Genomic DNA, 23845 nt, shown 5'->3' with positions numbered 1-23845 from the left:
CTTTATGTTTTCACCATATTTTCAATCATTCCTGTATCAGACACAAACATAAACACACAGAAATATACATGTCTCATCAGTGACTTGATCTGTAATATATAAAGAGAAAAAGACAAACATACTGACTTTAAAAATGGAAAAAACACTTGAATGGATACTTCAAAAAATTATTCAAGGGCTGGGGTTTAGCTCAGAGGTTCCACCGCCTGCCTCGCAAGTATAAGGTCCCGAGTTCGATCCCCAGTACCAAAACAAACCAAAAAGTATAATAAAGCAAAATTGTAAGTCTCAACAGAGTCATGGTGGGCTGATGCTTATAAACATGCTTTCTGAATTGTCACACGATATACTACCATACCAACATTCAGAGGCAGAAAAAGCAAGAATGCTGGACATCCTACAACACACATGTGGAAATTTTCATATCCTATACAATTAAAAAATGACTAGTGGGCCAGGGATTTAGCTAGGTGGCACCATGCCTGTCTTGCAAGCACAAGGTCCTGAGTTTGATCCCTGGTACAAAAAAAAAAAAATGACTAGCTTCCCAACACTCATGTAAGAGAAAATATTCCCCCTGGAGACAGAACCAGATTTTGTATGACTTAAAGCTTATACAAAAGTTATAGGCTCCTGGGGCTGGGGATTTAGCTCAGTGGTTTCGCAGCCTGCTGCACAAGCGCAAGGACCCGAGTTCGATCCACAGTACCAAAAAAAAAAAAAAAGTTACAGGCTCCTCTATAAGAAAAAGCATACAAAATGACAGTTAACAGGGCCAGGGATTCAGCTCAGTGGTTCCGCCACCTGCCTCACAAGCACAAGGACCCAAGTTCAATCCCTGGTACTAAAAAAAAAAAAAAAAAAAAAAAAAAAAATTCTAAAGTCACAGTTAACAAAATTAGCTCTAATATTTAGAAATATCAAATACTTGAGAATACATGTGAAGAAAGATATCGAATATGTCTATGCTAAAAAAAAAGGCTGGGTGTGGTGGCCCATGACTGTAATCCCAGCACTTGGGAGACTGAGGCAGGAGGACTGCCGTGAGTTTGAAGCCAGCGTAGACTACATAGTGAGTTCAAGGCCAGCCTGAACTACATAGTAAGACTCAGTCTGATGAAAAACCAGGGGTGTGTGCATGTTTGTGTGTGTGTGGGCGCTCGCCAAAGCAAGCAAGCACAGGACCAATTAAACAAGACTAAAAGATAGGGGAACATATCTTGTCCATGAATTGGGAAATTCAGTATTTTAAAAGATTTCAATTTTCTCCAAATTAATTCATATATCCAATGCAATCCAAAATAAAGTCTCCCTCACCAAAAGGCCAAGGTGTTAGGTGTTTGCTTTTAGCACAACTAGAAATTGAACCCCGAGGGTCAGGGATTTAGCTCAGTGGTTTCGTCGCCTGCTGCACAAGCGCAAGGACCCTAGTTCGATCCCCGATACCAAAAAAAAAAATTTGAACCCAGGGAGCACTGAGCTATATCCCCAGCCCTTTTTATTTTGAGGTAGTGTTTTACTAAATTGCCCAGGCTGTCTTCAAATCTGCTATCCCCCTGCCTTGGCCTCCTGAGTAACTGGGATTACAGGCATTTGCCACCACACCCAGTTTAAAAAAAACACACAAAACTTTAAGGAAGTCAAAAAGTTGATTCTAAAATTCCTAAGGAAACGCAAAGGAGCAGGGTGGTGGCCCAGGCCTATAATTCTAGGTCTTGGGAGGCTGAGGCAGGATTCCCATCTCAGCCCAGCTTGGGCTATATAGTGAGTTCAAGGCCAGCCTGAACTACATTGTAAGACCCTGTCTCAAAAAACCAAAAAAAGCAAAGGATAAAGACTAGTTAAGACAATTACAAAGAAGCAAAAGCTGTAAGACGTACAACACCAGGTAACAGGCCTTATAACATAGTAATTGAAACAAAGGAACATTAGTGCAAGGATGGACAAACTGACCAACGGTATAGAATGGAATGTCTAAAACTATGTCAGGCATGGTAGTGTATACTATAATCCCAGCTACTTAGGAGGCCAAACCAGGAGCAACTTAACATGACTATCCCAAAATTAAAAAGGGCAGCCGGGGATTTAGCTCAGTGGCACCGTGCCTGCCTTGCAAGCACAAGGTCCTAAGTTCTATCCCCAGCACCAAAAAAAAAAGAACAAAATAAAGAAGGGCTGGAATGTAGCTCAACAGTAGAGCACTTGACTAACATGTGCAAAGCTCTGGGTTCAATCTCCAGTACCAAAAAAAGAAAAAGAGCACACACCTATAATCCTAGCACTTAGGAGGCTGAAGCAGGAAGATTGGTGTAAATTTGAGGCTAGCCTGGGCTACAGTGAGTTCAAGGCTAGCCTGAATTACATGAGATCCTGTCCCAAAAAACAAAAAAGGAAAAGTTATAAAACTAGAACCACATGCAAAAGTCACTGGATTTATGATGAAAGATGACAATGTGGTACAGAGGAAAATGGATCCCACATCCCTCACCCCAGCACTGGATATTCAACCCAGGTGCTCTGCACTGAGCTACATCCCAAGTCCTTTTATTTTGAGACAGAGTTTCATTAAGTTGCCTAGGCTGGGCTCAAACTTGTGATCCTCTTGCTGCAGCCTACCAGAGTGCTGGAGTTACAGGCACGCACCACCATGCCTAGCTGAAAATGGATAACCTTTTAAATAAATGGTTCAGAGTTAACGAACTCCCATATTAGGAGAAATGTATGTGAAGTTCTTTTCCCCTCCTTGGGAAGTTTTCTGCCATCCCTCCTGTGAATCCCTCCTTATGTCATCTGCACTCTCTCCTCTTTCTTCATTGACTTCAATCAGTCTTATGTTATTCTTCTTTACATCATCTAGCAGCTGCTGGATTGATTTCTCATGTTCCTTTACAATTTTAAAGCAATTTTTCTTTTCCTGGTCACTAATTGCAATCTTTTCTTCTATATCTGAAATTCTATCCTCACATTGGTTCATTCTGCTGTGTAGACTTTCGATGGAGTTTTTAATCTCCTGGAAATGTTTGCATCTGTTTTACGGATTCCATTTGTTTTCTATGTTGGGATTCCATCATGTTCCTCAGATCCTCTATTTTTTTATCTGTGTCCTCTCTAGATTTATTAATCATGTCTTGCACCATGAGCAAACTCTTTGCTATAATCTGAGTAATTATTTCTGATTTCATTTTTCCCAGATCCTCTTTTGTTGCCAGTTCAGAGAGTCCAAGTGGCTGAGTATCAGATTGTTCCATCTCGTTTCCCTTTGGGGTTGCTGTAGGTGATCCAAAAGTCTGTTTTTGAGGCTTGTTTATGTGTCTTCTCATTTCCGGGGGGGGGGGGTGCTTCTGGCGCCCACGCAGCTCACCTTCTCTGCCCTAGGAGCTTGGGATGGCGGCTGGGGAGCTTCCTTCTGGGTGCTGGGACCAGCTCAGATTCTCTGCCCTAGGAGCTTGGGATGGTGGCGGGGGAGCTTCCTTCCAGGTACTGGGACCGGCTCACCTTCTCTCAGGAGAAATGTATCTTAACCTCCATCTCACACTACACACAAAAGTCAACTTCAGATGGACTGTACTTCAAGAGACTTTATAGAGAAACTAAGTATTTTGTTACTATTTAACATACAATGAATTTTCCAGGAATGAAACTACCAGGTAAATAGACAAAAGATTTATTCTGTTTTGTTTTGAAATTCATAAAAATTTTATTCACCATTTCAGGAAACTATCACCAATGGCATCCACGTATCATCTGAGTCACCAATGTAGTATACCTGTTCAGCCTCTATAGGTGTCAAATTCACAAAGATGAAGCTATACATACCTAAAAGCACCTGATAACTATGGTTTCTAACATGCTGTGAAGATTTACATTTGTCTTTTGAGAAATACATACTTTACTACAAATAATGTTCCTTTTGTTTTTTCCTTTATATTGTTGTTAGACATTGCAGATATGTCAGTAGGTTTCATTACCTGGGAATTTCATTTGAGGATAGAAAAAAAGCTATAGAATCGGACAGGATTGAGAATCAGTTACAAAACATGTATCTTGAGAACAGTAAAAAGAATCCTAACTTCTGAACACAGTAACTGTTCTTTTATGCAATTCACATCATCCAAATCACAAATATAATAATACGCTTATCTAAAAGGTTAAAAAAAAAAACAAAGAGCAATTATCTAAGTACATCTTTCATAAACTTAATCTGGAAGTGGTGAGCAAAACAGGAGGGAAACTGGAGTTCAAACTACAAGATCTGAGTCCTTTTCCTTTTAAATCAGTAAGATCCAGTTTGGCATTCACAGGCAAAGGGCTCCATTATTTTTCTGTTCTCTTTCAAAAATAGCTCCACCTTCAAGATTACACAAATTAGATCATTCTGCAACAGGATTTCTCCTTACAGAGAAGCTTCTAGGAAGCACAGACAGGCTGTCTGCTGTAGCAAGCCAATCATTTAAAAAAAAACAAAGCAAACAAACCAATAATGTTTTTGACTTTACAATTTCACTGGTTAGTGACAGATGATTTAAGCTACAGTTATTAATTGCTTGTGCAATAGATCATCTCTTCAAAAATCATCAAATAAACAGATCACAGAAGAGATGGCACACAAAGCAAATATGGCACCAGAACAATTAGAGATGCTGAGACTCAGCTGCTCCAATGGCTACATCATGGTATAAAGCACAAAAAAGCCTTACTTAGATTTTTAACACATTCACGTGCCAACCTACGGATTGTTTTATTACCCAGCGAACTCCCAAGGAAATTTATTTTTAATTCATTACAAACAGCAAAAGTGCAAACAAATTCTCAAAGAACTCTAAAGAGAGAGCCCTGTTACAAAGATCTCATTCTCATAACATCACTAAAAATGAGATGACAATAATGACTTGAAAAGAAAACATGGGGCTCAGTGGCACCTTGCCTGCCTGGCAAGCACAAGGTCCTGAATTCAATTGAAAACAAAAACAAACAACAAAAAAAGAGGAAACAGAAAAAGGACACAGAAAAGTTACGTGAAGAGAAAACAGAAAAAGGACACAGAAAAGTTATGTGAAATGTTATAGTCATCTTTGAATCCTTTTTCTCTGTCATACCTCAAATTCAATTGACAAGCAAATACTTTAGGCTTGAAAATATACCCAGGATCTGACTAATTCCTTATCTACATCACTAGCACCCAAGCCAACATCAGCTCACACCTAGATCATCACATGTGCCTCCCAACCTGACCATTCTGCACATGGAGCCAGTGGTTCTTCTAAGGTGGAAGTCACCATGTTTCTTTTCTGCCACAGTGGCTTCTCACTCAAGATCAAAGCCAAAGTCCTACAATGGCCTATGAGACCTGTGGTGTAGAGTGCTCATCTACCATCTGCAAAGTTCTTAGTTCAATCTCCAGCACTGAAAAGAAAGAAAGAAAAGAAAAGAAAAGAAAGGGTCTAGTCCCTTTACATCTCTGATTTTATCTCCTATTACTCTCTCCCTTATTCACTTGGCTTCAGCCACAATGGCCTCCTAGATGGTCCTGGAACCTATGTGTACTACCCATTCTCTCTACCAGGAAGGCTCTTCTCATAGAATTCACTTGGCCTGCATTCATGGGTGCTCCACCAGGCTTCCTCACCTTCTCTGAGGCTTTTTGAGACCACTTGGCTTAAAATAACATTTTTCCTGCCTCATACTTTCTTATGCCCTCCCCCTCTTCCTACTTTTTCTCATCTGACATACCTTGTTACAGCTAAGTCATTTGTTTGCTGTCTGCTGCCTACTCTGTCCCTAGAAAGTAACCATGAGAGCTGGAACTTTTTTTTTGTTTACTGTTATCTCAGAATCTGCACCAGTGACTTGCACAGAACTGTGCTCAATGGAGTATCTTTTGACTAAAAGAAGAAACCAAGTAGCAGCAGGTAGAGAAGAGTTACAGAGACTTATCCAAACACAGATGGCAAGGTACAGTCAAATGAGAAAACAGATTTTAAAGCCACTGCCATAAAAAAGGATAAGCCAGGCATGGTGGTGCACACCTGTAATCCCAGCACTTGGGAGGCTGAGGCAGGAGGATCACTGCAAGTTCAAGGCCAGCCTGGGCTACATAGTGAGTTCAAGGCCAGCCTGAACTACAGTGCGACCTGTCTCAAAAAACAAACAAAAACCCAAACAAACATAAAGAAGGATAAACCTGAGTTGTAGGGAAATGGAGGTACCTTGAAACTATAATGTGAAGTGAAATAAATCAGACACACACGCTTATATATCACATGGTTTCTCTTATATGAGAAATGGAAAATATAAATAAAGCACAAAATAAAAGATAGGGCCAGGGATGTAGCTTAGTGGCAAACCATGCCTGCCTGGCAAGCCCACGGTCCTGAGTTCAATTCCCAATTCTGAAAAGAAAAAAGTTAGATAATAGGAAGGAGGGAGATAAATCCTTCTCAAATGCGAAGGAGATTGAGAGATGGAGGGAGGGGGTAAGGAGGGGAGAGGAAGGGTTTTAAAAAAAGAATTAAGGGGCTGGGGATTTAGCTCAGTGGCACCACATCTGCTTTGCAAGCACAAGGTTCTGAGTTCGATCCTTGGTACAAAAAAAAAAAAGAATTAACATGTGTTATGTACTTTGTACCAACTTCTCACAAGGAATGTTAGCATTATGTACAGGAAACATATACCAATAAAAAAAATGTTTAAAGCCAGGCATGGTAGCACATGCCCGTAATCAATCCCAGGACTCGGGAGACTGAGGCAGGAACATTGCCATGAGTTCAAGGCAGGCCTGAATTTTCAAGACCAGCCTAAACTACATACTGTAACTACATAGTGAGGCCCTGTCTCAAAAATAAATAAATAAAATAAAATAAAAATTTAAAAAGCTGGAAGCAACCTAATTACTCAACAGTATAATAAATAACTGAATTATAATGTATTCATGCAACACAATACCACACAGCAACAGAAATGAGGAAAGCATAACAACATGCAAAAACTTGGATTAATTCACAAACAATGTTGAGAGCAAGAAGCTCAACACAAAAAGAATACATATTGTATGATTCCATTTCTGTAAAACTCAAAAAACAAGCAAACTACTTTGTGGTACTGAAGGTCAGAACAGCGGTTTCTGGGTGAAATGGGTTGAGACTGGAGGTGTTTCATGGAGGCTCTGGGACCACTGGCAATATTTTCTTTCTTGATCTGGGTGTTGGTTGCATAGTTAAGTTTATTTTGTAAAAATCTATTGAGCAAAAAAAAAAAAAATGTATTGAGCTATACTCTTATTTGTGCACATTTACTAAAGTGCATTATATTCTTCAATAAAAAGCTTGTTTTCAAAAAATATTTTAATGTCAAAGCATTTCGGGCATACAGTTTTAAGGAGATAATTTCTGATTTTTCTCCAGACACATTATAAAAATAGGAGAAAATACCTGACAAAAAACAAAGACAACCATAATCCTAAACAGTCATTCTTCTACAAATGTTCTCTTAAATGGATTTAAGTAAGATGAAGCTTCACCACACTGGGACTGGCATTCACTTATCAGTGAGGCTGCCTTAGAACTAGGTCCTTCTGGAATACAAGTAAATACATACCACCTTCCTAAGTCCTAAGCCTGCCAACCCTATGCCTCATCTTAGATTCAGGAGACCATCTTCCATTTTCACACCACGCTTGCTCCCCAAATGAGATGACCCTGTAGAAGTCAAACTAGGGGATTAATGAACAATGTTCAATAATATCACAGCTATTCCTTTTTATAAGTGTTCTTTTTAAATGGAGAACTGAAATGAACACAAACTTCTTAGAAGAAATACAAATGACCAATAAATATATGAAAAAATGTTCAACATCTTTGGCCATTTGAGAAATGCAAATTAAAACAACACTGAGGTTTTATCTTTCCCCAGGAAGAACGGCCATCATCAAGAACTCAGATAACAACAAAGCCTGTCGAGGCTGCAGGAAAAAAGGAACCCTTTTAATTGTTAGTGGAAAGGTAAACATTATGAAAATCAGAATGAGGGCCAGGGATTTAGCTCAGTGGTTCCACTGCCTGCCTTGTAACCACAAGGTCCCGAGTTCAATTTCCAGTACCAAAAAAAGAGAAAGAAATAAAAATTCATATATATGTTTCATATGTTCTTTTAAAAAAAAGAAAAGAAAATTAGTATGGAGAGTCCTCAAAAAACTAAAACTATAAATTCCACTGGACCCAGCTTTCCCTTTCTAGGTTTCCTCCCAAAAGAGTTAAAGACATCATATTACAGTATTACATGCACACCCATGTTTATAGCAGCACCATTCAAAATAGCTAAATTTTGGAAGCTGCCTACATGACCATCAATAGATGAATGGATAAAGAAATATGGTATTTATACACAGTAGGGTACTACTCTGACATAAAAAAGGATAAACTTCAGTCATTTATAGGAAAATGGATGCCCCTTGAGACTATAATGTTATAATGAAATAAATCAGACACTCAAGCTTAAATATTACGTGGTTTCTCTTATATGAGAAACCAAAATATAAATAAAGGGCAAAATAAAAGTTAGATAATAGGAAGTAGGGAGATAGATCTTTTGTATATTGGAAGAGGACCAAGAGATGGAGGGAAGGGGACAGAGAGAGGATAAAAAATAATTAAGATGATTACATACGTGTACCAACTCCCTGTGAGGAATGTGAGATCATTAGGTATTACAAACATGTGTTAATAAAAACAATTTTAAAAAATAAAAACAAGTTTTAGTTTTAAAGGAAAGCTAGAGAGGACTCTACCAGTAATAAAAATAAAATGATGATGGTATCAACACAGAGTTAATGAACAATTCTCCCCATTAATTTAAGACAAGGGCATAAACAAATTTATTGCACATTTTGGTGGCAGAAACGAAATACAATTAAGTCCATTAATAGCCACAAGAGTTTTTATGTTCCCAGAGGACCTTGGTTTCCAGAGTTGCTTATTCATTTTCATGCTCAGCAAAAATAGTATATGGTGAGAATGTACAAAATACTATGGATTACTTTCTATATATTTTAATTGTGAGGAGGTGACTTCTAATGAAGTCACTAGATTTAAGGTATATTGCATTGCAACATTCCACTGTCTACAAGCTGCAAGGACCAAACAAAAATCTACTTGTAAAGACAATGAAAATGATGATTAATATAAATCTGAGGACAAATATACTTATTATAGTCATAGTTTCACTGATGCTACCCAGATGTGAAGGTAATGATTTCTACGGATACCGATGTCCAAACATTTTACACACACACACACACACACACACTTTTATTACAAATCAGTGATTGGGCTTATTAAAACACCATGGTTCTGGCACAAAAACAGGCAATATGGATCAATGAAACAGAAGAAGCAGAAACAACCCCTGGCACATACAGCTATTTGATCTTTGACAAGGGAGCCAAAAACTCACTGGAGGAAAGATAGCCTCTTTAATAAAAGGTGCTGGGAAAATTGGATATCTACATGCAGAAGATTGAGTCTAGACCCATAAATCTAACCACGTATTAAAGTCAAGTCAAAATGGGTCAAATATCTAAATGTTAAAATGGAAACAATCTGCTGGAAGATAAAATACATACAACTCTTAAAGACATAGGGGTAGGCAAGGACTTTCTGAACAGAACACCAGTGGCATAAGAAATAATACCGAGAATCAACAAATGGGACCATAACAAATTAAAAAGCTGCACAGCAAAGGAAAAACCAACAGAGTAAAGAGACAACCTAAAGAATGGGAAAAATCTTTGCCAGCTATTTTATAGACAAAGGACTAACAAAGAACTCAAAAAACATCAGAACCCTCCTTAATAAAAGACCCAATCAAAACATGGGCAATCAAAATGAATACACTTCTCAGAAGTACAAAAGGCCAATAAATACATGAAAAAATGCTCATCATCACTGGCCATCAGAGAAATGCAAATGAAAACTACACTGAGATACCATCTTATCCCAGATATAATGACTATTATCAAAAACTCTAGTAACAGGGCCGGGGATTTAGCTCAGTGGGTCTGCTGCCTGCCCGGCAAGCGCAAGGTCCTGAGTTCCATCCCTGGTACCAAAAAAAAAAATCTAGTAACAAATGATGGTGAGGATGCGGGGAAAAAGGAACTTTACTGTATTGTTGGTGTGAATGTAAATTTGTAAAACCACTATAGAGACCAGTGTAAAGATTCCTCAAAAAACTAAAAACAGAAATTCCATTTAACCCTCCTGTCCCCCTTCTAGGTTTCTTCCCAAATTAGTTAAAATCATCATGTTACAGGGATACATGTGCTGTTACAACAGCACAATTTATAAAAGCTACATCTTGGAAACAACATATATGTCCATCAACAGATAAACGGATAAGGAAAATTTGGTATTTATACACAATAGAGTACTGTGTTGCCATAAAGAAAGATAAACAAGCCATTCAGAGGAAAATGGATGCAACTTAGAACAAAATGTTAAGTAAAATAAGTCAAGACATACAAGCTCAAATATAGCATGGTTTCTCTTACATGAGAAACACTATCTATCTATCTATATTTAGATGTATGCAAATAAGGAGCAAAATAAAAGAAAATAAGAAGTGGGGAGAAGTTTATATGCTTCCCCAAATTATACATTCTATTTTTTTAGAAATATTTAAATACATGCTAATTTATTTCATTTATACTACTAGTTTTTCTTAGTTTGTTGAAAAGAAAATTTTGTTACTATCTGTTTCTTCTGTTTTTCATTAAGTTTATTGGTACATTTCAGGTAAACAATAGTTACATTCATCATTGGGATCTTGTACCTTTACATGATGTATCTTGGTTCTTATTTTTCCCCATTCCTCTGCCCTTTCAACCCCTCTACCCTTCCCTATTTACAAAGACTTTGTTTCCACTTTTTCCTTTTCTCATATTTTTCTTTTCCCTTCTTTCCTCTCCCCTACCCCTTCAATTCCCCTACCCCATTAGACTTTTTCTTCCTATTTCAAATTATCAATTATACATTTCGATCCTTATTTACACTTTTAGTTTTTCACACCAGAGAAACTATTTGGTATTTACACATGTGTGTCCTATTTATTTCACTTAAGAGTATGGCCCCAGTATGCATCCATTTAGCTATAAATGTCTCTAGTTTGTCATTCTTTATGGCTGAGTAGTACTCCATTTTATAGGAAAAACCGCATCTTCTTTATCCAATCTCCAGTTAATGGGTATTTGGGCTGTTTCCAAGTTTTAGCTATTACAAACTGTGCCACTATAAACATGAATGTGCATATATCACTGTGGTATGATTCTTTTAATTCTTTGGGGAAGATACCCAGCAGAGGAATAGCTGGGTCAAATGGGACCTCTAATCCTAGTCAGGTTTTGTTTTTGGTACCATGGATTGAACTCGGGTCCTTGCACTTGTGGGGCAGGCAGCAGCATCACTGAGCTAAATCCCTGGCCCAATCCTAGTTTTTTGAGGTTATCTCCATATTGATTTCCACAGTGGTTGCACCAGTCTGCAGTCCCACCAACAATGGAGAAGGGTTCCTTTCTCCCCACAACCCCGCCAGCATTTGTTATTGGTTGATTTCTGGGGTGAGGTGGAATCTCAGCATTGTTTTCATCTGCATCTCTCAAATGACCAGTGATGTTGAACATTTTTTCATATGTTTATTTGCTGCTTTTACTTCTTTGTCTGAGAAATGTCTGTTCATTTCAGATGCCCATTTTTGAATTGGGGGGTCTGATTTCTTTTTTTTTAGTTCTTTATATATTCTAGATAGTAGTCCTTTGTCTGAGGAACAGCTGGTAAAAATTTTTTCCCACATTGTAGGTTGTCCTTAGCTCTGCTGGTGGTTTCTCTTGCAGTGCAGAAACTTTTTAATAAGATGAGATCCCAGTTGTTGATTCTTTGTCCTAGTTCCCACGCTACTGAGGATTTGTTCATAAAGTCTTTTCCTATGCTAATGTCTTCGAGAATTCTATCTAACTTATCTTCCAGCAAGTTTAGTGTTTCTGTTTTAATATTTAGATCTTTAATCCACTTTGATTTTAGTTTAGTGCATGGTAAAATTACCTGTCTCTTTGTTGTTAGAATTTTTGGTTTACATCTTGTACTCTGAATAACTACTTTGAATATAATGATACACGGTGCATTAACTATTGTTATTGTGTTATTATTTTGTTATGAAATTTTATTTTTTCATAAAAAAATAAATCAGTGATGAGGGGGTAGAGGGAGGCATCTTTACTTTGAAATATTAGGGGAAAAAGTGACCTGCTCAGTGGTAATCAAAGCCAATTTAACCAAGCACATAGTGCTTCATTTACTATCCCATTGTATTCCAATCCCAATGTAAAAGTTGACTTGTATCTCTAAATGATCTTTTTGTTTTGCTATGTTTTGTTCTGCAGTACTGAGGATTGAACCCAGGCCTTTCACACAAAGCTACACATCGCCAGCATACCCTTTCCCTTTGAGTGGTTTTTTTTTTTTTTTTGGTACTGGGGATCAAACTCGGGACCTTGCACTTGCGAGGTAGGCAGGCACCGGAACCACTGAGCTAAATCCCCGACCCATCCCTTCCCTTTGAAATAGGGTCTCTCTAAGTCACTAAGTTCTCCAGGTTGGGCTTGAACTTGCAATTTTCCTGCCTCAGCCTGTCTTGGCCTCCCAGAGTACTAGGATTCACAGGCACCATGTCACTACACCTGGCTTCATTAGGGTTTTTAATGTTCTAAGATTTCAGAAGATCAAACACTGACTTAGAATAAACACAATATTCTACTTCTCTGGAGTATAACCTAGACTAGAAGTAGCCAAAATTATTACCTTACCCCTGAAACATCCAGCTTCGAATCTCATATCCTCAGAGGTAATAATACCAATTACCTTAGCCTTGTATTCAGAGGCCATTCACATTCTTTTAGTGTGTGTATCCAGGGCTTCATGTGTGCTAAGCAAGTGCTCTATCACTCAACTACAACTTCAGCCTTCATTCTTAATATTTCCAATTATTTGGTTCTTCAGCCTACGGTTATTAGAAGCAACAAAGGAGAAAGGGTACACTGATAGCAATAAAGAAAAACAAAAATTAAACTAAATAAAAGCAAATACACAAATTTTTTTTAGTACAAGGGATCAAACTCAGGACCTTGCACTTGTGAGGCAGGCGCCGGAACCACTGAGCTAAATCCCCAGCCCTTCACAAATTTTGAAGTAGTTAGTACCATGTACCAGTCTACACTATTCATTATGCCATCATGTCTACAGGAGGATCATGTTCATCATGGTGATCCAGACTCAAGGGAAAGTTAATCTGTGTTTTACACATTCTTAAGAAAGAAGCAGCTCAGTGTCAGGTGTATGCCTATAATGCCAGCACTTCAGGGCTGAAGCAGGAGGATCAGCATAAGTTAGAGGCCAGCCTACACTACATAGTGAGTTCAAGCCATGCCTAAACTACACAGCGACGAGACCCTGTCTCAAAACAGAAAGAAGTATCAGGCTGGATGCAGTGGTGCACCCTGTAATCCCAGCACTTGGGAGGCTGAGGCAGGAGGATCAGCATAAGTTTGAGGCCAGCCTGAAATGCATAGTGAGACCTTGTCTCCTAAATAAATAAATAAATAAATAAAAAGTGAACCAGCAACAAGCTAATATACTTACAGATTTCCAAAGAAAATGGAAAAATAAAGTGTTGGTCCTATTAAAGGGGGAAATTAACATACATGCACAGACCCAAATATTTTGGGACAGGCCATAAAGTTTCTCCTGTAAAAGGAGATTATGGTGTGTACACACACACACACACACACACACACACACACACACACACACACATATAGGAGACAAAAGGAAAACTAAAAACTTAAGAAGACAAGAAAAAAATAGCAAGTCCACTTAATTACTCGTTTTCCTAGGAATTGCTGAGCTTTCCTTGGCAATAAATGGAGAGCTATAAACCAGTTTAGTTGCATGTTCTTCTCACTGCCAAGCCAGAGCTAAAGAAGTCAACAGGTAGAATAAGGAAGCTATCAAGTCAAGTTGGCTCAAAACAAAGTTGCGGTTTGCAGGCGGAGCCTGCACCATCTCTTCCGTTCATATAAGTGGGCAGGATGTTGAAACAGGATCCTGAAACAGGCCTTGCTTCAGACTAAAACATTTTGCTTTGGCTTTCTAGTCTAATAAGCTTGGAATCTGGCAGGATTTGTGCCTAAGGTAAACTCAAAACCATGTGATGGTCCCACTGAGGAAATCAGAATCTCACCCTGATTCCAGAAAGAAAGCAAGTTTGTTTTGGTTCTTTTTGGGGAAGGAGACAGAGGAATTGAATTGGCAAAAAGCAGTAGCAACAATAGTAGCTAATATCTATTAAGTATTTTCTATATGCCATAAATGCAATTAACATATTTAATCTCATTTAATTCTCGTGTGAAATGGGAACAATTTTATCCCCATAAGTAACTTGCCCAAGGTCACTCAAATACAGAGTAAGAATTCAAATCCAGACTCACTAGCTCCTAAATCCACCTTCCCAGCCACTATGTTATGTAGCTTCTTGCTGCCTATATTGGTAATAGAGCAGCATTCTGTCATTTCAACCAGCAACATAAAAGACAGTCAATATTATCTGTCAACTGTGACAGCCAGACAGGGCTCGGAGGCCCAAGTTTAAATGAGAAATAGCTCTGGTGCCAGACAATCATGAGTCATGAGACAAATCCCAGCTCCACCTACCATACCTCTAAACTATGTAGCCTTACAAATATGCATTCCCCTCACTGGGATTCAATTTCTCCTGCTGACAAAAGGTTTCTCGGTACCTGCCTCTAATCATTACCATGACACACAGAAAGGGCTCAGTTCATCAAATTTACTTCATTTCAGCAGGAGCTCAAATGCCACCCTACCAGAGGCCCTACCTGGCCTGGCCACCCTATATAGGATGGCCCTTCTATCTCTACCAATTATCATTCTATTTCATGGTGACACTCCTCAGTATCTGACCATTTCTTATAGATCTTATTATTTGATGGTTCATTATTTGTCTCCCTGAACTGGAAGGTACACTATAAGAGAGAATAGATTTTGTCAACCTGTTTGTTGCCATTTCTCTAACACTTAGATCAGTGTTTGGCACATGGAAATAGCAAAGATGGATTGTGAATAATATTCATTCAATAAACATTACAAATAAACTGGTACTGTAGGAAAATTGGTGTAATTTGGCAAATGTATTTATTGAGCATCTATATAGTAACTAAATAAATGAACAAGATAATTTCAGATAATGACAAGTACTTGTGAAGTTTTATAACATCCAGCATGGACTGGACAGATAAGCACAGCCTTCCAAGGTGAAGGTCAGCTGAGATCTGAATGATACCTATGATCTGGGAATGGGCACCCCCGGTACACAGAACAGCAGGTGCAGAAGCTCTTAGGCAAGGTAACCATCCCCAGGCCCAGCTTGCCGAGAACCAAATGAACAATGGGTAGAATGGCAGAAGATGAGGTCAGACTCATAAGAAGGAAGCAAATCACCAAGCGTCTCTTTTTTTTTTTTTTTTTTTTTTTGGTACCGGGGATCAAACTCAGGACTTTGTGCTCTCAAGGCAGGCAGCAGAACCACTGAGCTAAATCCCTGGCCCCATCAAGTATCTCTTAAACCATGTTAAGGGGTTTTATTCTAAGTATGACAGAATGCTATTTGATAGTCCCTCTTTCTCTTGTGGTACAAGGGATCAAACCCAGGAATGCTCTACCACTGAGCTAGATCACAGCCTTTTCAATTTTTAAAAAAATTTTGAGACAGAGTCTCACTAAGTTGTCCAGGTAAGACCTGAGCTTGTGATCCTTTTGCCTCACTGATAATGTCTCTTTTTTGGGGGGGGGGGGGTGCCAGAGATTGAACTCAGGACCTTGCGCTTGCCAGGCAGGCAGCGGAACCACTAAGCTAAATCCCTGGCCCCATTGATAATGTCTCTTATCTCATGAATGTATAGTTCATAAGATCAAGGATTTTGATTGCAGCATATACCAGCTGGTCATGCTGAATGAATGAATGGAAGACTGTAGAGAGGGAGTGACATGATCTGATTTTCATTTTTAAAACATTCTGAGTATGTGTAAGACCCTGGGTTCAATCTCCCACACCACAAAAACGAAAGCAACCCAAAAACTATCACTCTGAAGTACCACAAGTTTCTGTGTACACATTTCCATGTGCCACAAGTCCACGTGTGTTCCTTAATTTTCATGCCTTCAAGTTATGAGCTGTTAATGTAGATTATGCCATTTTCACTATTAAGCATTCAGAGCTCGTTATCGTAACCAGGAGAATCCAGAATCTTGGTTTGAAACCCAACCCGGAACAGATTTTCTCCTTCTTGGATAACTCCAGCATGGGCAAGTCAGTTCAGAGCAAGCAGAAAGCAAGTCCTGGTAGCTACAGGCAGAAGTGCGAGACTTGTCGAAACCTGTCCCGACCTGCCCGTCTCCCCCAGCGCCCTCGCCGCTACTCTTTTCTTACAGTTTTAATGTGATAAAATTGATAACGTCCACCCTCTAAAGTATAAAATTTGGTAGTGGTTAGTATGCAGTACTCAAGGAATTGAAATCTATTTTTATTTATTTTATTTTTTAGTTTAATTTTTTGGTACCGGGGATCAAACTCGAGTCCTTGCGCTTGCGCAGCAGGCGGCAAAATCACTGAGCTAAATCCCCAGCCCTTTAAATCTATTTTTAAAACATTTACTTACTAGTCTTCTCATAATACATGCTTATTGTAGAAATTTTAGAAATCACCAAAATAATAATGACAAAAATTAAAATCACACACCATCTAAAAACATTTTGGAGTCAATGTCTCTAGTCTATTCTCAACAGGTATTAAGTAAGACTTAAAACTGTGGGATATAAATGGCAGAGAGGCATCAGGAAGCAAAAAGTCATGAAAAAGTATAGCAAACCAGAAGATAACAATGTCCAAAGAGAAAAAAATAACCAAATGAAACCTGTCATGGGTCCTTGAAATAGGAAAGGGGGCATTTAAAAATAATTTGGAAGAGGGCATTTAATTAAATGAATAAAGGGGAGGCCGGGGATTTAGCTCAGCGGTTCTGGCGACTGCCTCGCAAGTGCAAGGTCCCGAGTTCAATCCCCAGTACCAAAAATAAATAAATAAATAAATGAATAAAGGGGGAAAAATATATTTATATATACACTGCAAATCTGTACTGGGTCCACAGCCTCCCACCTAGACAGGATTACAGGTATGCCCCATAGAGCCCAGCTAGGAAGTGAATGTAAGCAGGCGCATGTAGTTAACAGCTAGCTACTATACTGGGTAACACATCTTTTTAAAAAGCAGGTTATGGTCTTAAAATATAATTGAATGGGGGCTGGGGATTTAGCTCAGTGGTTCCGCCACCTGCCTCCCAAGTGCAAGGTCCTGAGTTCAATCCCCAGTACCAAAAAAAAAAAGTTATAATTGAATGTCCAATGGAATCTTTTAAGAAACTATTTTCTAGACATTATATAAGCTAAGCAACAATATATCATCTTTTATCTATCTCCTTTACTGCAGTTCCCAAGAAGCAGCCACTACAGGTCTGACCCAGAGGGGATCCCCTGGGACTAATGTCATTCCCTGATTTTCTAGTCAACTTTACAGCAAATGCCCTTTGAGTATCTATAGGAAGGATACACTCCAGGGGAGGCGCTGATGCACACACGTGGGTTCTCTATAACCTTCACACTGTGCTGTCTACTCTTGGATCAAGGCCTAGAGAAGAAAGGATTCTGTCAGTGCTTGCTGATCTGGAAATCAACCACCATGCTCAAGAGACCTACTCTGAAAGAAGTTTAAACTGCCTTTTCTCAACAGCCCTCAATACCACTCCAAATCCTAAACTGGGAAAGACTGACACTTCCAATCATCCCCACAGCTACCCTAGTTTCCCAAAGTACTTCCAGAATGTGAATACACAGGTGCAGCCTGGCAGAGGACCCATTGGGCCTGACTGAGATTACATGAACACCTTCAGTCCTGACCAAGCAGAACAATCTCCTAAGGTGAGGGAGTGAAAAGACACAGCTCACACACTCTCACTTGCACCTCAGCCTCCTGCAAGCACAGACAATAACAGCAGCAACTCTCTGGCTTGGCTAAGAAATTGAAAACTGGTTTTAAAAGAAATCATATAACTACCAATGTGTCCCAAAGATCTGTAAATCAATACATGTAAAATGGACTCCGTGAAAGTCATTCTCTTTCTGACTTTAGGAATCTGAGCTTCCACAGGGACAATGGATAATATTACCTTGATAGGAAGGATATTCTATTACAACACTCACAATGTGAAATTCAAATCTCCTAGGGCATAAACATGCTTTTAAGATTTTTAATGCTAGAGAAATAATAGATATTTCACCAGTTCTCTCGTATTTGATCAATTACATTTACTTTATATCTATCATTTAAGAGGTACTTGTTCCTGTGGCTCTAAGTTCTATTTTATACTCATTTGTTCTATATCTTAGGACAGATGGTAAGTACAGTATTCCCACTCAATGGGTGAAAAAGCTAAGGCATGGGAGAGTTTGTCTTAGTGTACAGTAAGAATAAAAGCTCCCAGCTTGCCTAGTGCTTAGAGGGGAAACTGTCCCCAAATCCTTTCATGTAAGTAACATTTCTGCTGCAGTCCAGTCATGCCAACTCAGCTATAGCCATCTCCTTTACCTCGAACACTTTTATCTAATAAGGATTGTCATATCCCCTTAAAAAAAAAAAAGTGGTGTGCTTGCTTTGGCAACACATATACTAAAATAAAAAAGTGGTCTAAGGAGAAAAATGACTGCTTAACTCCTTCCCTGAGTACATAGGAAGACAAGAATATGCAAATGTGATGTGATTTATTAGTGATACAGTAGAACACATGTAGCTTCCTAATAATCACTTTTATGCCACTGAGGAAATTTTGTATACTTGTAAGATTTAATAATTTTTCTGCCTTTCCTACCTATAGCAACTCAAAGAGAAAAAAGAACATTAGGGAAAAATCTCATCATACAAAGACTGGCAAGAAAAGGGATCAATAATGATACTCTAAAACCATTCCTGTAACATCAAACAATACGCTATCTGATCCCCACACCAGCACACCACTGTCCATACCATACCAGATCACAATAGAGGAGGACAACTCAATATGGAGGTAAACAATGTTAATTCTTAAAGCTACGAATTTCATAAAGGAATAAAAGTAGAGCTGCCTTCATGTAATAAAGTCTTAAAAGGCAACTATGTCTTACAGTGATTACCTTCAATGAATGACAACACAGACAAGAGTAGGGGCCTCAGGGCCAGGGATTTAGCTCAGTGGTTCCACCGCCTACCTCATAAGCTCAATGTCCTGAGTTCGTTCCCCAGTACAAAAAAAAAAAGAGAGTAGGGGCCTCCTTTTATACTTTTCATCTCTCTATAATGCCTGCATTTCTAACCACAGACATGTGATAACTTTTTTGTTTAGAAAATGCTGATAAAAGTTGGGCATGGTAATTCATGTTTGTAATCCCAGCATTCTGGGAGGCTGAGGCAGGAGGATCACAAGTTCAAGGCCAGCCTGGGCAACTTATGAGACCCTGTCTGTCTCAAAATAAAAAAAGGAGCTAGTGAAGGTGCTGGGTTCCAACCCCAGTACATGTGGTGAGGGGTAAAAATGACAATGCAATGAAAAGTCTTATAAATACTACTGATTCTGAGAGAATTAGGATGTTAAAGAAAAGCAGACATACCTGAGAAATAACTGCAATGTTTTTCTTTACTTAAATATCTAATAAAGGAAATGGTATTTTTACCAAAAAGAAATTATATCTCCACAGGCATCAAGAAAGGAAGCATGACTTTCCTAATGCTTGACTGCTCAACCCTCACTTCTCCGCACTAGATAAAGACTGACTCCCACGGTGTTCTTATGTGCACCTAACTTCAGATTTACCATCAGGCTTACATCACTTAAGTGCTATAGCTCTTATATCTGTGTCTCACTGGAGTTATATGAGACAAGAAAATATATCTTACATGCTATACAGAGCTGCAAGTTGCCAATATATTCAAAACAACATGAACAAGTACACCCAGGAGACCTCAAATTTATGAGATGACTCAATATTTGGAAGGGCCAATAGCAGGTCATTTTCTCCCCACAGGGTGTTGTTTTCCATCCTGAAGATAGACCAGCATGCTCCAAGGAGCACAAGTGCTTCATAAGGACATGGGAGGCACAGGGTGAAGGCTGGAAAACAAAGTCAGAGGACAGCCAAGAACTGGTCAGTAAACATGACACAACTTCATGCACCTTGCACAGGAAACCAAGCTAGCTTATGCCTCTCACACCAAGTTAGTAAAATAATTACCCATTTCATCAGTATGCCTGCTGCTTCTTTGGCTATTTATTACATGGACTTTTTTTTTGGTACTGGGGATCGAACTCAGGTCCTTGGCTTGCAAGGCAGGCAGTGGAACCACTGAGCTAAGTCTCCGGCTTACATGGACTTTTTGATGACCAAGAGATTTAGGGTCACACCAAAAATCCACAACAATCAGTCATTTTATTTTGTTCCTCTCTGTGTCAGCTTCCTGCTAGTCATCTCATGCGTTTTCAATCCAAGCTAGAGAAGGCAGCTATCCAAATGTCACCAAACACAGGGATGAATGTGAAGAAAGAATGGGCAAGCATGTTTTACTAACAATGAACCTATGCAGGAAGGGGCACAAAGCTTTTATGTCTGGAAGAAGTGTATCAGTCTACTGCAGCAACAGATAAGCCTACATAAAAAGAGGCCTGTGCAGAACCAAGAGGAACAGCAGCACACACAAGCTCTCACTTGAGTTTGGTGTTGTGCTAGGGTGCTGGCCAAAGCAAACTAGACTAATGTGGCTGCTAATTTGCCTAAAGGAAAGACAGTGAAAAAAAGAGTATATTTGTGCAGTGAATGCTGATTACAAAGAGCATTAAGAATGAGGGGGCAAATGGAAATCCAGCATTATCTAGTGAAACTCCAGGTTTATATCCCATGAACAGTAATTCCATCCAGTAATTCCATTCCAACCTAAAGAAAGCTGCACAAGAACACTAGGAGTCCTGGAAAAAATATTTAACCGCTTGTGTTAACAAACAGGGAACAACTTAGATGTTCACCAAGAGGAGAATTACAATACATTATTCATACAATATAATACTAACCATTAATGAAAGTATTTACAAGTAGAACCACGATACAACATTGATGATTCTCAAAAGTTTGAGTTAAAAAAACTAAAATAAGTCAGTGTACATACAGTAGACAGCATTTCTATGAACTTCAAAAGCATTCATAACTAAAAAATATATTTTTAGAGATACAAATACATAGCAAAACTACAGTCAAAAAGAAGATAAGGAAAATGATAAACACAATTCAGGACAGTGTTTACTTTTGTAGGTGGAAGAGGGGATGTAGGCCTGCAGGCTTCCACGTAAGAGATAATGTTCTATTTGTTAGGCTAAGTGACAATAAAGACGTTCTCATCAACATATGTCATGTCCTATATGTGCATGATAATATTATTCAAAGTAAGAGAAGAAAAAAAATAAGAGTTGAGGGTGGAAGCTTACAATGGTACCTAACTCTGGCTTACATATCCATCTACCTCACCACCGGACTAGCTGAATTAAGGAAAGAGTCCAAGAATTCAAGGCAACAGAATCAACTCAGTTTAGAAGTGGCAAAAAGAACATCTCAAGGCACTTCTCTGGGTTTACCTATTGGGTGGAACCAGCTCCACAGGCTGTCTATTCACAGGATAGGCTGTAAGACACTCCACACTATCCTACCCAAAGTGTTGGAGAAAGCCTTGCCAGTACAGAAACAGAAAATATCAGGCCGGGGATTTAGCTCAGTGGTTCCACCACCTGCCTTGAAAGGGCAAGGTCCCGAATTCAATGCCCGGTAGCAAAAAAAAAAAAAAAAAGAAAGGAAGAAACAGAAACTATCCCCAGACCTAGGCATATTTTGCTGAGAGAAGGAAAGTCCCCAGATGGTTCCAACAGACAGAAGAATGAATTGAATTTAGGAACAAGGCAGTCATTTTACAGAGCCCTCCAGGGCTGAGAGACTGTCATCAGTTCCTAGGAGAAAGGAGAGAGTCAAAATATACTTGAGGACACACTCAATAGGACCTCAAAACTAAGCACAGTCCTGGCAGAACATGATTTGAAGCACAGAAGAACGTGTGTATAGAAGGCTTACTAAAAGCCCCCAAAGGCCTGGGGATTTAGCTTAGTGGCACCGCGCCTGCGTGGCAAGCACAAGGTCCTGAGTTCGATCCCCAGTACCAAAAAAAAAAAAAGCCCCAAAGGTTACTCTATATAGGCTTTACCCAAAAGAACTGATAACCGAGTTTGGCATATGCTTAGCACATTGGGAAATAATATCAAAACCATCTACCACATCTGTATAACATATATACAGCCCACGGGCGCCGGCAGGCAGGAAAAAGAGTGACTTATTCGGGGAAACTGACCGTCTGGAAGGCCGGATTCGGTCAGACCTGGCGAGGGAAGGCCCTGGGCAGGGTCCAGAAGGCCCAGCTCCAGCGAAGGGAAGTGGTGGTCCTGGGCTAGGCAGAAGGTGGGGCTGCCGGGAGAGGGCAGGTTCCCGCAGTAGCAACCCTAAGATGCCCGGCTGGAGCCAGGCGTGGCCAAGGGACGGCCAGGGGAGTCGGGTTGGGGGCCGCCCCCCTGGGAGACGAGACCAGGAGGGAGGGGAGAGAGGCGGGTGCTTGTCACAGACCCAGCCCAACGCCCCTCCCCAAGCCCACCCTCCCCCCGCCCGCCACTCACCTGGGGACGCAGCTGGACGAGCTCCGGTCCACTTCCCAGGTAGCGTAAAGGTTCATCTGCACCGGGGCGGGGGTGCGGCCTGGCCCCGGGCCGCCGGGAGGAACGGTGCCCGAGGCCACCGCGACGGCCATGGAGGTGGAGGTGGACGAGGACGAAGAGGAAACAACCGCCGCCGCGGTTGAGGACAACGAGGTGGCCTGGGCCAGCTTGGGGGGCGTCGGCTGCTGCGGCGTCTGCTGCTGAGACGGAGGCGGCTGCTGCGGGGACTGGGCGACCCCGGATCCCCGTTGGCCGCTGCTGCCCCCGGCGCCTCCGGGACCACCGCCCGTCCCTCCGCGTTCCGCCATGGCCCAGCCAAGGGTCGGAGGGTCGCCGAGCTCACTCGGACAGAAGCGACGCTGCACTACTCCCCGGCTTCCCCCGCGGCGGCGGAGACCAGGACCCGGAGCGTCTTCTCAGCCGGCCCGGCCGAGCGCGAGCCGCCAGCGAGTCTGCACGCACGCGCGGGGCCTCCGGCGCGCGGTCCTCGCGCTCGCTCGCCAGCCGCCGCCTGTTGCGGCCCGCGCGGCCGAGACACTGGGTGGGCGTGTCCGGGGAGGGGCGGGGAGCGCAGGCTGCGGCCCCGCCCAGCGCCCAGGGGCGGGGGTTCGGTGCGCGCTCAAGCAGGGCGGGCTGTGGGCAGGCGGCTGCAAGAGGGTCTGCAGCAGGCGCGCACGCTTATCCTTCCCTCCCTCCAGTTCGCAGCGCCAGCAGCAGCCGACCTACCCCACCCTCGCTTCTCTCTCCCTTCACCCCTTTCTTTGGCGGCCCCAGTCCCGCCGGCGGAAACCCCGCTTTTCCGGGGCGCGGCCCCGGCTGGGAGAGGAGGACTGTCGTGGGACCGCGCGCCGTGCAGAGTCTGGCGAGCTGGGTGCCAGAGCCAAGCTGCCGCTGGCTGCACGC

General features: G+C 40.9%; 1 protein-coding gene across 2 annotated transcripts in view; it reads right to left on the bottom strand.

Moving 5' to 3' along the window:
* The window catches only part of Pacs1 (phosphofurin acidic cluster sorting protein 1), a 190224-nt gene extending 166534 nt beyond the window's left edge, over window positions 1-23690 (bottom strand). For both annotated transcript variants that reach the window (XM_004852334.4, XM_004852335.4), the window contains exon 1: window positions 22904-23690. In XM_004852334.4, the coding sequence (XP_004852391.1) occupies window positions 22904-23250 (347 nt within the window). In that variant the 5' untranslated portion in view covers window positions 23251-23690. The remainder of the gene's footprint in view (window positions 1-22903) is intronic.
* Between the last annotated feature and the right edge of the window lie 155 nt (window positions 23691-23845).

Source organism: Heterocephalus glaber, unplaced genomic scaffold, assembly GCF_053883595.1.
Source record: "Heterocephalus glaber isolate CG9 unplaced genomic scaffold, H.glaber_assembly_v1.0 deba00000594, whole genome shotgun sequence".
In the NCBI taxonomy this organism is placed as follows: Eukaryota; Metazoa; Chordata; class Mammalia; order Rodentia; family Bathyergidae; genus Heterocephalus; species Heterocephalus glaber.
Note: the sequence above shows the minus strand (reverse complement) of the source record. Positions and strands in the feature narration are given on the sequence as shown.